General features: G+C 38.0%; 1 protein-coding gene across 1 annotated transcript; it reads right to left on the reverse strand.

Moving 5' to 3' along the window:
• Positions 1 to 3,418: 3,418 nt before the first annotated feature.
• On the reverse strand, positions 3,419 to 16,541 carry GPALPP1 (GPALPP motifs containing 1). The gene is made up of 7 exons (XM_009703509.1): positions 16,342 to 16,541; positions 15,233 to 15,328; positions 11,143 to 11,251; positions 6,926 to 7,060; positions 6,531 to 6,695; positions 6,020 to 6,118; positions 3,419 to 3,752 (listed from the first exon to the last, which is right to left on the reverse strand). The coding sequence occupies exons 1-7, from the start codon at positions 16,539 to 16,541 to the stop codon at positions 3,534 to 3,536; spliced, it is 1,023 nt and encodes a 340-aa protein (XP_009701811.1). The 3' UTR covers positions 3,419 to 3,533.
• Between the last annotated feature and the right edge of the window lie 587 nt (positions 16,542 to 17,128).

Here is a 17,128-nt window from a genome sequence, read left to right on the forward strand (position 1 = left end):
CTAAGTCCCCAAGCATGAGCAGCCCTGGACTCCTGGAGCCCTCTGGAGCATTTTGAAACTTCCTTTATGTGGAAAAAACCCTTTCCTATTGTGCAGAAAAATATCGATAGTTCATCTCAATGTTTCTTTCAAGAAGAAAGCTATTTCAATGCCACTTTTGTGCTATCAACGTAACACCAAAGCCCTAAATAAAATGCATTTCTATTGCTGTTTACTATTTGGGAAATGCACTTCATCCAGAAAAGCCAATATGCACAGTGCATCCACTGACTGCAAGAGCTGAAGCAAAAAACAACTCTCCATAAATACGTGTTTAAATCAGAACAGTACAGATTTTCCTCAGGTGACAGCATTGCTATATCATATTCTAACAAAATTTTCCAGATCAAACATCATGGTACCTCAATATTTTATCCTGAAGATACATACAAAGAAATCAGGAAGTTTTCTTGAAATGTCTTTCTTGCTTTTAATTGTTCCTTGGTAACAGCAGACTCAACGGGTGATTTTTTATTTTTTTGTTAACATACAATTTTCCTTAAAATTCCTCCTAAACATCCAATTTATCGTATGCCTACCAGAAAAGCCTTCTTTTATTGACTTCATTATGAATTCCACACCTATTTAACATTTCAGAAGGAGGGGACCCTACTCTTGAGCAGAAATTTTTAACACCAGTATTAATAAAGGGTGTCTATGCCAGCACAAAACAAAGGCAAGTACTTTAAAATCTAGGCTGATAGGCTTTTCACATCCAGGAAAATGTCCCTGACTTTTTCTTTTTTTTTTTTTTTTAACAAAATAGAATTTTCTGATGTGCCTGGAGTCGATAGGCTGCGATGCAGACTGGCAGTGTAGAATAGCAATAGAATCCATTAAATCTGCATCAGGAGACAGTTACCAGAAACATTACAGAGTAATTATGGTGAGGATTTTCTGTGAAATAAATTCTGGGTTTTCAAATGAGATTCTGAAAAAAATCACCCACTAATATTTCTGCAGAAATGCGTTACAGCTTGTCCAAATTGTAGAGAACAGCTCATCTTTTCCCACAAAAGCTTACAGAGTTTGTAATTTACTGAGTTACTGCTTATTCTAATAACTGTTTGAGGGAATGGTTTGGCATCGGTAAGAGGAAATTAGTTTGTGTATTAATGCAATTCAAAAGTTCACTCAATTTACACAAAGTAATGAAAAGCTTAATTCAAACTCTCAACTCTTCCACTTTCCCCCTATCTCAAGTTTGTAACACGGATTTCATCGAGTCTTTGACAGGCTGCTTCAGAGCAGGGAAAAAAAAAAAAGATTAAGCAGATGAGAGAAAACACATTCCCAACTCACATCAAGGCTTCACTAATTAGAACCGCATGTCCCCCGCATTCGGAAGTGTAATGTACCGCTGCATGACGGCAAAGGGGCTGCCTGCACTCCCATTACAAGAGCTTTCCTCTTGAGTAACACCACAGAGCCTCCACTCAAAGATGTCCTTGGAGAGGGCAGGAGATTACGATGGGGCCAGGGAGGGCAGCGAGCAAACAGCAGGGATACAGCTGGATGGCCAGATGTGGCCATCTGCGACATCTGATGACTGCTCCTCAGTTTGGAGGAGGAGGGACCAAACAATAAAAATGAAACCAAAGCACATAACATCAACAAAATCTTAATACAAGCAGCCCTTGTCCCTGCTACGGACTTGTTTGAATGAGTGAGGACTGCACGATGTGCTCGAGATCAGCTCTTTCAGCGTAAGGCAACACCCGATAATAAACTGATTTCTCACGGCAGCAGCGTTTCCAAAAGTGGGCATGAGGATCACTTTTTGTCAACCATGAAGATTTAGCTAGTCATGCGATGCTCACCCTGTCATTGCTTTGGTTGCCTAAAAAACCCTCCAAACATTTCTAATACTGCCTTTCCAATTAAGAAATCTAGATTTGCTGAATTGCTAGAGAGACATTATTTAACCCCCAGTTGCAGAGGAGCTCCCCAAAAAGGGAAGGGGACAACTCAGAAGGTAGAAGCCTAGTAAGGTCTTGCTTGCTGAGCTAAAAAAAAAAAAAGCACGAGGCACTAAACGAAGTCTGTTTTAGGGGAGGAAAAATAAATGGCCCTTGTTTAAAAACCTTCCTCTTGTGTGAAAATGAAAAGGCTCAGAAGCTCAAAACTGATTAAAGAAAAACCAAACAATACAAAACCATCCATCTTCCGCCTGAAGGCAGCAGGTTTTTCAGATGGCAAAATAGACTGTCTATTAAAAAAGCGCAATATATATTGTACATAAGCATTCACTTGCGACATCGAAAATTCTCCAAGACCTCTCAGCATGAGGAGGCTGTGCCTTGGGCTCATGCACACAGGCAATAAAATAAGACCAAATTTTTAGCCGTTTGTTTCTGGGGCTTGTTGGGTCACTACCCTGTTAACTTCAACCAACCCAGACACCATCTGTCACCGTAGCCTTTTTTCAAATTACAGTGAACCCCATGGTATTTAATACACAAAATGTGTTACACTTCCAAACAAGTTGCCAGCATCTCACATATAAAATTATTTTCATATATGGATTTTTTCAGTAGCTCCTCAAAAAGGATCCCAAACACCACCCGAGAGGAAAAAGGATGAAAGTACAAGTCTAATTTTAAATAAGGAACACAACTCTCCCTTCAGCTTCTCCGCACATACAGAGAAGATCTACAGAACTCAAAACATGGATGTAGATTTTTTATATGTCAGATTTAATTCCTTCTAGATAACAAAGAGCTGTTCTGTTCTGCAAATTACCTGACAAAATAAGCTTTATTTTGGTTTGATTTTCACATTGTACTTGCTTAAAAAAGATGGATTTTCTGATGATAAGCCCTACCAAATTGAAACTTAAATTAGATTTTCTCTTCTTGTATACTACCATTGTAAAACTAAATCTGCAAACCTTGAGGTTTTATTAGTTCTGCTACCACTAGCTCTTCCTGCTACGGTACATAAATTATACTGCATACATATAAATCTGTATTTATGTACAGACACAGCATTATAGAAATAGAAGCACTGGGCAGACATAAAAGCTGCCATTTGAGTTTATACTCCCCAGCAAGAACTCTAGTCAAGAAATTTTTTGCCCACCAGCCTAAAGGGGATTTTTGCACGGCCTTCAAGTCAGGCTCAGCAAGAACATCTTAAGCATGGCAGGAGAAAGAAGGAAACTGCCAACTCCATTGTGACATCAATTCTAGAGCTCCTTAAAATAATATCTATTTTAATTCATTACTTTTATGTTAACAAAATATATATATATATATATATATCCGACTCAATGTTTTAAAGTAGTAAATTAACTTTTTAATACCAGGGCTTTCCCTTACCAGTTTAGTTTTAGTACAGATGATCCTCCCTGACAGAGTATTTACAGACAAGGAAAAAATAGTTAAACATCAGGATATTTATTTTGCATACAAATATTTACAGAAAAATACTTAAAAAAATTAAGTATCCAAAGTTTAATTGACTTCACTTCAAAAAAGCTTCATGCTTTTATGTTATAAAAACATATTGCCTTTACTGTGCTCAAATTTAGTATTCAGATCTCTGGATTTTCTTATAAGAGCTTTCTTTTGTGCTTCGTCAAATCGATTGACTTTGAGATCCTGGTCTCGGTCAAATGGCCTTCTTTCTTGAGGTTTGTTCTTTTCTTCGGATGCTCTGCTCTTTAGCTTTTTCTGATGTATGTCCATGAGAGATTCTGATCTCTTAGACTCCTGGAAAAATGGGAAGAAGGAAGAGGAAATAAAGTATTACAAAATATCAACAACATACAGAAAACCCAAATGGAAAGATTGGAATTAAGAAGGCTAAAATATCCAGAAAAAAAAGACAGCTTAGTAACTGGAAAACAGAACAATAAATTTAGCATACAGAGCAGAAAGCACATGTAATCTTGTCTACGCTGAATAAAATACTGATAATTCACTGACACTAAAGATATCATAATGTTGCTGAATTTCTGCAGATAGAGAAATTATAAAAATAATGCAAAAGAAATGTAAAAATTGCTCTGCCATTATTAGCAGAGACAAATGAAGACAACATGCCAAGAGAAATATCTCAAAGTACAGGCCCAGTTTCTTATACACTTCCCCCAAGCATCTGGTTTTGGTCACTGCTAGGGGCAGGAACAAGCTAGATATGCTTTCGATCTCACTGTTATGCACTGTTGTGTTTTTAACGACTGCTCTTAACTTTTCAGTATTTGAATCATCTGTTGCAAGCCCACAGGACAAGGTTACAGGTTTGAGCTACAGCACATGTTTTGCCAAGTCAAGGACATTAATTACATTTACTAAACAGCATGACCCAGCCCAAATAGAACACAAAACTTCTGCTGATTTCACACAGGAGCAGGATTAGTTCTTACCAGACTATGTCACTCCTCCTTTACGCAGGTAAAGTGTATTTGGGTATCTCTAAGTAGTCAATTTCTCAGACTCTCAAATCATTACAAACCAGCCAAAAGATCAGTCCAAACCAATTTTCTCATCAGAAAGAGCAAAAGATGAGCAGCTCTGTTTTCTCATGTCTAGGAACACGAGATCTTTATTCGAAGGTTTATTTTCCCTCACTCCCTGTGCAAACACTTACTTCGTCACACATGTAAAAAACAACTCATACATGACATAAGAAACGATTCTCATGGGAAACAGAAAATGGACAATACTTATTCGCGGTGTAACTGCATTAGTGTTGACAGAATTGCACCAGAGAACGTATATGGCATCAGCATTGAAAGAATTAACTGTAAGAAACTATTTTAAGAATTAAAGCTTCTGTTCTGTGAAAATATCCTTGATAAAGGTCAGTGGAGAAAGAAATAGGAAAGAATAGAGGGGGAAAAAAAAAAACCCCTTTAAAAGAAAAAAACCACACACCTGAAAATCAAAAAAGAGCCGATTAAAAAAAAAACAACCAAAAAACAACCCAAGAAACATTGTTCTTAAACAAGATGCCTTCTTCAATTTTTTTTGAGAGAATTCCATTAACCTTAGAAACAGTAAAGGTCTATATATGTTTTATTCTGGCAATGGTCCAGAGCAAAATCTGTAGTTTTACATGGCAATTATTCTACTGTATTCATAATGCCAGTAGAAACAGACAATACAGAAGAAATTTAAGACAGTGTGCTGATAGCTCTGGATTTGCAAGCCTCTAAGCCAAGAGGGACATGTGATTTAATGAACTACAAATAAATTATTAAAAGTGCCAGATAAACTTCAATCATGTAATATAAGCCAAGGCTGCGATTCTCAAGTTAATTACACTCTCAAGAGACCAGATTGCCTTCCATAAGACTTCAGGCCATAAATCAGAGAAGAACTGGAACGAACAGCTGTAAGGCAGGCAACAGTCCATATACTATGGCAGAGAGGGCTGGCAGACAGAAAGTGAGAGGGAATTTGACATGGACTTCAGATTTCTAGTAATCAACATCTGTCTGTGAAAATTATCTGCTTCTGTGGAGACCGAGGAAACATTAATGTAATAATGCTGTTGTAATGAAAAGTTAACGTAATTAATTACACAGTGTAATTAATGCATTGATCTGCTTAGCCCATGTAGCTTCTTTTGGGTTAATGCATATTTTGTCCCAAAAATTAAAACTTTACTGCTGTTTTATTCTTGGACTGTTAGTAATTTGGTGAAGCAAGCTAATTAAGGTTGTCTACTCCCAGCAACCATGTGCTCACATGAGGATGATTTCCGGAAAACACCACCTAAAAGTGAGACAATATACACAAACCCCAATTCTGTCACATCATTTTCAGCAGCAGCTGGAGGACCCAATCCTGCTCTTGTTGAAGTCAACGGCAAATGTTCTAATGACTTAAACAGCGATAGGTTTGGGCCCTAAAAGGAAAGACTGTAGTAGCATCACCATGGAAACCAGCTGCGCTAAAAATGAGAACCAGAAGAGAAGAGTGAAGAATTAAAGGAAATGCAGGAAGAGGAAGTATTTTGCTATTACACTTACATTGTATGAAGTCACCTGCTCAACAAGTCTCTTGTCTCTCCCAGATAGTACAATTTCTTCACTATCCTTACTGGTTGACTTTTTTGCCTCTTCTCTTTCCTGATGAGTAGAAGCAAATCACACGCTATAGCAATCACAATGTCTGAAGTAAAAAACAAGGAAATCTGTATTGACTTTAATTAAATCTGAAGGATAGAGGCCACAATACAGGCCAGCAGATACTTTTTGCTCAGCTTGATAAAAGAAGAAACTGGACACACTGTAATTGGAAATTCAATGAGCTGATACAGAGTACCTGACTGCAGAAGGGAGAGGGAATAAATGCATATCAATGTTACTTAAAATCATTACTTCCTTGCCTTTACCTTTAAGTCCGAATTAATAACTTTTGATAACGAAGAAAAATCTGGAAAAAAATTTTCATTAAACAGCTCAGGTTATCTTTACTTTGTTTTCTCGGAATATTAACAATATACGTACTGCCCGCAGGTGTATATGAATAAATGCTCACCTTGGCTTTTCTCTCTCTGTCAGCTGGAGTATCTGTCCAAATAGATCTATCGCCTGATTTGTCATCAGCTCTTCTCTTGAATGTTCTTGGGCCAAATCCAAAGCTTTTCAATTCAGGTGGAAGCTCTGTCATCCACGATTCCCTGGTAACTTGCTTGGGTTCATCCTTTACAAAAGAATTAGTGGTGGGGAGGAAGAGTGAAAAAAGCATAATAAAAAAATTGCTTTCTGAATCTCTTAACTTCCAGAAGAAACAATGGATTTTTCTTTGTCTTAACAATTGCAAACACTTAGCATCCCGAGCAGAACTGCAACTGGGTTCACACACAAATAGGCAAAGAAAAACACAAATACAGTCCAGCAACAAAATATTAGAAATTAAGAAATCCAACTTACGCTGTCTGCTGAAGTAAGTTTTTCCTTCATTCTCTGAGCTCTCCATTCAAATTCTTTAGTCACATCAGACTCCATGGGTCCTTTTGCAGGCATTGGGCCTATAAGATTGTCTTCTTCCTCGCTACTATCTGTTACCTTCCAAAAATCATAGAATCATTGTGGTCGGAAGAGACCTCAAAGATCATCAAGTCCAACCGTATACCCGATGCCACCATGCCCGCTAAACCCACTAAACCATGTCTTGAAGTGCCACATCTAAGCGTTTTTTGAACACGTCCATGGATGGTGACTCCACCACCTCCCTGGGGAGCCCATTCCAATGCTTAACAACTCTAACAGTGAAGAAGTTCTTTCTAATGTCCAGCCTGAACCTCCCCCGGCACAACTTGAGACTATTTCCTCTTGTCCTATCGCTAGTTATCGGGGAGAAGAGACCAATCCCTACCTCACTACAACCTCCGTTCAGGTAGTTGTAGAGAGTGATAAGGTCTCCCCTCAGCCTCCTTTTCTCCAGACTAAACAACCCCAGCTCCCTCAGCCGCTCCCTGTAAGACTTGTTCTCCAGGCCCTTCACCAGCTTTGTCACCCTTCTCTGGACACGCTCCAGCAGCTCAGTGTCCTTCTTGTAGTGAGGGGCCCAAAACTGAACACAGTATTCAAGGTGCGGCCTCACCATTTCTCTCAACCATAGTGCTAAGACCATCAAGAAATACTTTAGCTTCATAGGATTAGAATGATTTTGTCTAGAAGAGCATATAAACCTAATGCAATGCATCTGCCAGTCAGACAACAAAAAACTGGATTGAAACTCCAGATTAGACCTGTCCTAGCACTTTAACATGGATACTTAGTCTCCATGTTTCCAAAAGCACCATCTCTTGCCTAAGGTAAAACCGCTGGTAAACACAGTGGCAACACACAAAGCTGTACGGCTTTACATTGCTCTGCACGCAGCCATGTAGCCTCTGTGGCCATAGGTAAATTTGAAAGACGCAAGCGTACATCTTTGATACTCTGGGCTTTACCATCACTAGCAACATTTGGATGCATCTCTGTAATAAAAATCACCATTTTGCACTGCAAGGAGAACTGGCTCCAGCTCAGATTCTGTAAGGATGCTAGAAAGATTAACATGCAAGCTAAGGCATAATGGCATGCACAGTATTGCACCCCAGGCTGTATAGTATCTGCCAGTTTAATCTCTTGGTTCTGTCATTTGCTTCTTCAATCCCTTTTGACATTGCATTCTAAGCAATTATTTGGAGAATGGCTCAAAAAACTAAGTTTGAAAGGGACTAGATGTTAGTACGAATCTTCATGGATGCCAGGGGTTATACAGAAAGCTCAGAGTTAATTGTAATTTAAAACGGTACAGATGTGAACAGAGGCAGAACTAGACAGAAAATGGTGACTCCACAGTGCCTTGGAAGCAAAGCTAAGGTGCCCAATATCTACAAAAGTGAAAAGATTTAGCTACAGCCTGAATGTGGGTGATAAAGCATGGGAGTAGGATGACAACAAGGCTGTATGCTCAGGAAGCACAGAGCATTACTTGAGAATATAAGGTGGTTGCAAAGACGTTTCAAAGGAAGGCTGAAGAAAGTGAGGGGGAATAGCTTGTTTTTATCATGCCAAACTTTGGTTACCAAGTGGACATCCTAGAACCAAGATATGACACCATCAGAGAAGAAAAGAGTGATAAGCAGTGGAAAAAACAGTATCAGGAACCTTCTGTGTAAAATAAGGCACCCAAGGCAGAGGTGATGCAGTGGAGAATACAAGAACAGAGTACAGAACCTCACTAGAAGAGTCACGTAACGGGAGCATGGGGAATGGAGGATGAGTGAAAGGAGGAGAAAAGCAGGAAAGCTATCCTGCTACACTGAGTTCAAGACTTTAGGCTGCTGATAGCTGGCATTGCACTGCTGTAGAGGGATTTGGGCTACAGAAGAGAGCAAGTGTGAAATAAGCCACTTTAAACTGATGTGTGCCATTTGCTACAGAAATTGGCGTGCTTTAATGACACTGCTCCAAGCTAGCCAAGCTGGTTGACCCTGTCTGCCTTTAGGAGCCAGCACAGGTATGAACTGTGGGCAAGGCAAGCTTCAGGTAGCAAGCGACAGAGCTACAGATGGCTGTGGATCACAAGGTGCAAGAGGAGGCTTAGCAAATTTAATAGCTGTATGACCAGTTGCATCAAATGGATCTGAAAGACCAAGGAGGGTGAGAAATAGCTGGTCACTTTTAAACATCATCAATGCAAGGTGGTAACAGCAATTTCCCTTGTCATTTTTCCCAAAAACATTTATATAGTCAAGCCTCACTGATTATTTACCACTGTGATATTGCTTCAATTTTTAGAGAATGGGGTGACTGCATTCTCTCTCTCTTTTTTAAAAGAAGGAGCTGGTGGGAAAGAGGAATAACCATCTTGAAAAACCAAGGTAGTAAAACACTTCCCTCTCTCTGTATACAAATTAAAAATGCAAAGATACAAGACCTTCATAATAAATTGTACTGTAAAGTAGTTGAAGATGAAGGACAAACTCCACATTGACTTTTAATTGAAGAAGTCTGTCTCATTTCCTTTCTTATTAGTCTTACGTTCATTTCACTCCATTACCACCTGCCTCAAACAAGATGAAATTAAACAAACATTTAAAAACACTGCTTTCAAGCTTGACGGGGAAATCAATATAAAATGAAGAGTCAGCATGGAATAAGCTGCCTCTAAAGATGTACTAGAATACAAAAGAATTAAATAAAAACAAACAAAAAATTAATCATCATATTCAAAGGTAAAAAAGGATACAGTATTATTATGAAGAGAACAAAATAAAGTAAGTTAAGTTCTGTAATAGCTGTAACAAAGCTGACGCTAGAAGATATATTTAGGAGAAAAGACACTTTTTTGTTTGTAAAATATATAAGCAGACCAGTTTTGACATCCCTGCCTCAAGAGATTTGTCATTATGATAAATTGCTTAATTGTTACTTGCAGTTATAAGACGATGAGTATCTTAAAAATGTCAGACAACCATTCTTCATGAAGGATTATGACAACACTTGCTGTAGGAGGCTGGAGAATTATATACTTCGCAACTACTAATCAGAAAAGTGAAGTTCCAGAGCAGCCTTTGCCTCATTCCTTCCTAGCATGTCTAGCATGTCCCACAGTATTTGGGAGTTAAACTTAAAAATGTAAGTATTTTAGAAATAAACTGAGTAACTGTTATTTTTCACAAGGATTTACTTTATCATAGCATAGGAGATTTAATTGCCTAAACACTGGTATCCAGCACAGTTTTTGATGTCTTAGGGTATCCTGCCTGGCTTAAGAGGTGCTGCTCAAGAAGGATGTAAGCTTCTCCAAGGTGCTACTCCCTATCTGCCAGCCCGCTGCAGACAATTCCAATCCCTCAGAATGGTACTAGAGGCCCATGTTTAGGGAGCTTAATCTTCCCCATACTTCTAGCTGTATTTTATCACATATCTTATTCCTGAATGTTCTTTAGTAGTACATGCATTATTTTGTGGCTAGGGATTAGACTATAGGACTTCTACCTAGTTTTTACCTAACCTGATGAGAACAGTCAAAACACACAAACCAAAAAATTGTGTGTCACTGTCCTGCTCTGCCTTGCTATTGATAAGAACAATTACTGACACCGTAGCATCATTCTTGATCGCAATCTTTCGGATAGACTTATTTAATGCATCCACTAATAAACATTTTTAAGGAGGTGAAGATATGTGAAATATTCAATAATTTTGCTCCCCCATTGGCAAAGGGGTAAAAGCTTGAACTGTAGGTAAGTATTTTCATTCTAACAAGTTGCATTACTTCTTTAATGCCTTTAAAAATTTGAACTTTACCAAGATGTTCACTTGTGAAGGACATCACACCAAAAGAAAGAATGGAAAAACATTAGGAAGAACTACTGTGACTACAGTTTAGGATGCCTAGATCTCTTGTGTTCAGTGAGTACATCATCTGTCTAACAGCAAAATCACAACAAACCAGACCAGCCTTTTTCTTTTTTAAGGCTTATTTATGTTTCAAGTATTTGACTCAGGCAAAAACATGCCAGACACTTTCTGGTCTAAAATTAAACTGTCATGCTGAAAAGTATGTCTAGTAGACTTTTTCAGGCTCCTACTTGTTTAAGCATTTCAGACAGCTTGTACTAAAACAAAAGGCTTCTGTTTTCACAAACCTGGGTACAGTATTCTAATGAAACAGACGGTCCTATGGAACATCTGCTATTCCTGGCGTCCTGCGAAGGTTTCCTAAAGCCAGGTGGTAATGCAGGACCTATAATGGGCCTTGAGGGAAGAAAAAAAAACACAAAGAAAATCTTGGTTTTCAGTTGAAGGGAAAAAAAAGAGGAAGTAATATAACCATTAACATTAAATTACAGCCTTCCACTGTTCGATGCATGAAAAAAAAAGTAATAGATTAAAACAAAAATTAAAATCAAATGTTGATGAGAAGTGTGATTCTCCTTCCTCCCCATGCCAAGTGTGCCACCTATGCACACACCACAGAAATAACTAAGAGAGTTTCTCTGTTTTCAGGGAGGACCTCTGCAGATTGCTGGGATGCAAGAAAACTGGGAAAATTACAGCGTGTAGTCAAGGAAATACACTTTTTTTTCTTCCCTAGCTTCCTTCACCAGATTCAAGAGCAATGAAAGGTGGGAGGTCAAATATATGCTACTCTTTCTTTAACAATAAAGCCAATTTTGTTCATTCTTGCCTTGCACCACAGTTTCACTGTCCTTCAATAAGCAGAATCAGTGAACTGCTCTGGTTTTAAAGTTTATTTTCCCTTGGAGTGCGGACATGAGAATAAAAGTTTTGTGATCCCAGGTAACCTCACTGATTTGTTTTTACGCAGCAGCTCTGCAAGCAGTACAATTCAATTGTCTCTATGAACACAGAAAGGTGTGAATCTCTTTTAATGGTGAAAAGAGTCCAAAGCATACTACAAACTCTGCTTGCAGTACTGAAAAGACTTCTGTATATGAGTTTAATATTCTTTAAAGATAATAAAAGCTAATTAAAACCCAAACAATTATCACCTGAAGAAATATCCAAGTGACAGTATCCTCACAATCTATCAGCAGACACTTTATTTATTATGATTTTCAGTTTCTGACCTTTAGGTTGATCAAACATAACACAACTTGAACTGAATTATGCTAATTATGGTTTTCTACTAAATCCCACCTATTCTAATCAGTACAGCCCTGCTGTAGTGATATTATTGTCAGGATTTGAAGAGGGCAAATAAAAAGCAGAAAGTCCTGCCAGAAAGCCAACCACAGATAGACAGACACAAGCATTAAATGTGAGGTCAGGCCAGGACAAGGGCACTGGTGAAGTTTCAATCCAGGCAAGAGGTATGGGTTAAATTTGAAGTTCCATGTCCACCCAGCTGCTGTAAAAAAGAAACAGCTTTTATTTTTCTCCGTTCCTTTCTGCCTTCTTTCTTGTTAAGACCGTATTTTAAATTCCCAATATAATTTAAAGAGATTGAATTTAAACTCATACAGATAAAGCGAAAATAATCTTTTATTTTAGTATACAAGTATCTTTATTTTGCATGGAAAGACAGTTAAACCAAACCATAAAAAAAAGCTTTCTACTAAAATATATAAGAACATCTATGCTGTGGGCTGTATCCGCGCAACTTGTCAAAAAGAGCAGATCTCAAATACTCTGCCTTGCTTCTGTCACAGCTCAAAGGCTCTTCCAAGGAACAGAAAAATAGTTCCCATATACATCCCTCCCACACTTTCCATTTCTATGCTTTTTTTTTCCCCCCACATGAGTAACCCTGTTGCTCGGGTCTTTCCTCAGCAGCACACAGCCAATGTGATTCTCAACAGTTTCCTGGATGTCCAAAGGCTGTCTGAACAAGTGAAGTGAATCTAAATAAAACTCTGTTAAACACACGTTGCTGCTGTTGGCAACTTTGGTACCTATCTATACACATTCAAAAAAAGCACCCCAAAACTTATCATGAATTGAGTTTTAATTTAAGGAATATTGGATTTCATATATGGCAAAGAACGCTTTCCTGTTGTTGGTCTTGCTAACGCATGCTTCAAGATGGGCATTTCAGCATTCTTCTGATGCAGAACATAAAATTTGTTAAGATAACCTTCGCTCTTTACCTCAATGTGTGAATACTTTGGGAATATTTACGAGTACTGCACTTCTGTCTAACACTGATAAACAGCAATATCCTTTCCAAAGTTGAAGGAAATATGGTCATGTATACATTTTATGCTGAAATGATTCAAACAATTTTAACAAGCTGCAAATTGCCACATGAGCTGCTCCTAATCATGAATATGTTGCTTTGACAAGTCTGGAAGAGATGTAACAGAACAAAAGCTTTTCTAAAAGAATGAGTATGTCACACAGAGCTAATAAAGAGTATGTCCATACACTGAAACAAACAGCCTGCATTTGTTTAAATTATTCATGGCTAGATAGTCAGCTGGCAATCTGCTCAGTGTTAGGGGCAATGCAGTGGAGAGACAGGTATCAGCATTGTGTCTACACCCTGCACAGCTTACACGCCTCAGTGTGTCAGCACAACTAGACGGCCAGGTGTACGGGGGTGGAAGACAGACAAGGCTCTTCCCACACATCACACCTTTTCCACCTATTCAGGGAACCAGGCTGGGTGCAAAACAGCTCTGCTCAATCTGCTTTCTCAGTATGTGCTAGGAGCAGTTGTATGGTAAACTAGGACCAAAAAAAAAAAACACAACCAAAAAAATAATAGCAGGTGCCTTTTGCTGCCTTCATCTCTCATACTTATAGAGCAGACTCTTGCCGTCTGAACGTAAGTGCAAGTTATCCAACATTTGGGAAATAAACTACTAAGTAGAAATAAAAGTTGGGGGAATGTATGAAAGACTAAGATTATATGATGAGTGACCACCTGTGTTACTGCTCATCTCTCTAACCTTCAAACTACAAGTTGCCTCTTTTCTTCCTCTTTTCCCTTGCCCACTTTGACATAACATTTTACCACAGGAGTATTCATGTCAAAAGTCAAGAAAGCAAGAAGGCTACCTCTGCTGATATGAAAAACTACAAGCTTTATTAGAGATCACATTATTTTTAGTGACTTCCTAAATTTTATAATTAAAATGACACATTGTGCATATGAAATGCAAGAAAAAGAAAAAGATATTAGTTACTCTTGGGACCATCAAAGCACCAAACTCCACTAAGCATGATACCCACAATTACAAAAGAGTTTGTCAATTACAGCAAAGTGTAACCAAACAGATACAAAGAGGATACTTTTAAATAACCTTAGTTACATTAATTCTTGTCTTTGTAACTGCTGCCAAGCATCATAAAAATTTAGCCAAACTAAAAAAAATTTCAACTTTGAAATTTCCTTTGAGATTGTATGTTACATGCAGAGCTCAACAATAAATTGAGTCACCTTCCTAGAAGTGAACACTCGTACCTGATAGGTAGGTATTAATTTATTTTATCTACCAGCTCCCTATTGCTCTGAGGAAGATAATAGTAATCAAGGAACTCTCTTGTACCTTTCATCAGTAAGTGTCCCCTTGGAAGTACCAATTTCACTGTGGATTATCATTTCAAATTATAGAAGGAAGCACACAGATTGCTGTAAAGACTAGAATGCTGTGAGACATGCTTAAGTTCTGTGTAGAAAATCCATAGATTTTTTTCGGGAAGTATTTTATAATTGCATGCAATCAAATGGAAAGCTTCTCAACAGATGCTATAAACTAATGCTTATTTGCTTAGACCTGACAGCTTGCTTTCCAGAAAGATATACTGTTCAGGTTAGTTTTCTACCTGGAGACACACAAACAATAGTCCTTGGTGCGTTATCAAACAATTCCAATAATCTGCATTGTATTGCAGCACACAAAAGCTAACTGCCCTACTCTCTCACAGCCCAGAACGAACCACAGAAGTACAGGTCCTTGTAGCTGTAATTTGTTTTTTCTGCATTGCTCTGAGACTTATCATAGGAAATGGAAGAAATTTGACATTCAAAATGTAACTCAGACAATTCACATTTTTTCTTTTTCTCTCCAGCCTTCCAACCAGGACTGGGAGGGCCGTGTGCTCTCTTTCAAGGGAATGCTCTTCCTGTTCTCAGAATGTGGAGGCAAATTCTAATCATCTGAATCTGAAGTGCACAATTGACGTGTTCTGTAATAGTGCCACAAAATATTTTATCTAAAATAATGGTGTTTAAGGAAAAGAGTCTGAATATAGTTCTATTTTAATTACCTCTCTGGAGAATCATCCTGTTTTTTAAACCCAGGAGGAAGAGCAGGCCCAAAAAAGCCATCATCATCATCATCTTCCTGAACTCTTTTTGGCTTTCTGCAAATACAAAGATTTCACTTAATAATTTACTTTGACATGTATAGCAATTATCTACATTTTAAAAAGGAAAAAAATACATAAATTTCAGACAGACAGTCTTATGTACTAAATATCCTTCCGTTACCAAGGAAACAGTGCAAAAGGATCCAAAATAATTTGAAGCAATTAAAAAATTGGGAGCATAAGCTTCACGCCAAAAATGCTCTGACATTTAAAAAAACCACTAAGAATGCTTTGCTGTAGAAAGAAGGGTAGTATAATGTTGAAATATCATTTTCTAGTCACAAAGTAATTTGAAATTCAGCACACTTCTTTCTCCATTTTTATACTGTCTGCATTTTGACTAGTATTTTTCCCAGTTCAATTCTAATTAACTGAAAAACTGTTAAATAAGACAACAAGAGAAAAGTGAGTAACAATTAACACTCATTAGGATGGCATAATGCCCTTCAAGTGCCTTATACAAGGCTTAGCAAACATACACAAGTTCTTAACACAACAATTGTGAGTAATCAACCCCACCAAATGAGAGTATGCTCAGACTCCTGTTATTCGCTAAACAATTTGTTGTTGTTTTTTTTTCATTAGAGTTGACTTAACTGAATGCATAAATTCATGCCCATAAGCAGTTTTTATGATCTCTCAATAAGAGGTAGTATACCAGAAACAGGGCACTCAAGTACCAAATACTTAAATGCATGGTAAGCGGTGTCTCTCCTTAGTATAAACAAGGAAAACATTAAGGATTTTATTACTTGAATTACAGAACTAAAATAACCCATGTAATACAGAGATGTGATTGCCCTAAATAACTTAATTCCACCATAGGGTGTCAAACAGGCCGGCTGAATATTCTTGACTGCAAAGAACATAGAGAACATGTCATCAAGTTTAACACAGGTACAGGGTTTACCTTATTTATATAATACTGTCCCTTTCTCACAATTTATGCAGACACTTTTCATTTGCAATACAACATAAATATACAAATAACCTAGGAACATACTCACTTGGGTGCTGGATCTCCTTCTGTCTCCTCTTCAGAATCTCCGTTTGCATCTCTGGGTAGAGGAAGAGATTCTGAGTCATCACTGTCAGGAGTTTCTGAGTTACAGCTGCTTTTATAACCTGGAGGCAGTGCTGGTCCTGCAACTGAACATCCACAGTTATTTGGGATACTTATTAAACATTTCAAATAAGTATGATCCATCTTGGTATTCCCAAAACACATATCTACCTGGAATTAATTTTATTCAACCATTGCTCTGTCTAGCATTTAGAGAAGGTATCTAAACAGACTTCTTGAAGTTACTTTTTTCAGTACCATATTTCAATGAACAACGCCCTTGAATTAAATCAGTACATTACTAATCCATTACTACACGAGTGTCTTCTGGAAAGGACTAGAAAGCCCTGTTTCGTCTAACAACTGATTTACAATGCATATGGTATAAACACGTGTATCTAAAAGAAACTACCACCTTAGTAAAGCATTTGAAGCTTACTAGAAGAATCAAATCATATGTACATACACGGCACAGGAGACCATAGGTTAGTGGAATTTAATTGCCAGCCCACTATAGGAATGGTTTAATGATTACGGTTATTCACAGTTCAGTTCAGTGTGAACAGCAGGCACAGACTTAAGTACTCTGCTGAAAAAGAGATGATTTAGGCATTCAGACTTCAAAGAATCATTGCCGTCAGAAGGTGGGGCAGCAGATGGAGCTCTCATGCTCCAGTCAACCCTTCATCCTCTGGAGTAATGAGGAGGGGGGGATATCCCAGCAAAGGAAA

The sequence above is a fragment of the Cariama cristata genome, unplaced genomic scaffold, assembly GCF_000690535.1.
Source record: "Cariama cristata isolate BGI_N322 unplaced genomic scaffold, ASM69053v1 scaffold19037, whole genome shotgun sequence".
NCBI lineage: Eukaryota > Metazoa > Chordata > Aves > Cariamiformes > Cariamidae > Cariama > Cariama cristata.

Excerpts from the sequence above, each read along its gene's own strand:
- GPALPP1 (XM_009703509.1), bottom strand. The coding sequence starts at position 16,541 with ATGGATCATACTTATTTGAAATGTTTAATAAGTATCCCAAATAACTGT. Across the intron at positions 11,252-15,232 it reads CAGGATGATTCTCCAGAGAG|GCCCATTATAGGTCCTGCAT; the intron begins GTAATTAAAATA and ends TCTTCCCTCAAG. Across the intron at positions 7,061-11,142 it reads CATTAGAATACTGTACCCAG|GTAACAGATAGTAGCGAGGA; the intron begins GTTTGTGAAAAC and ends GATTTTTGGAAG.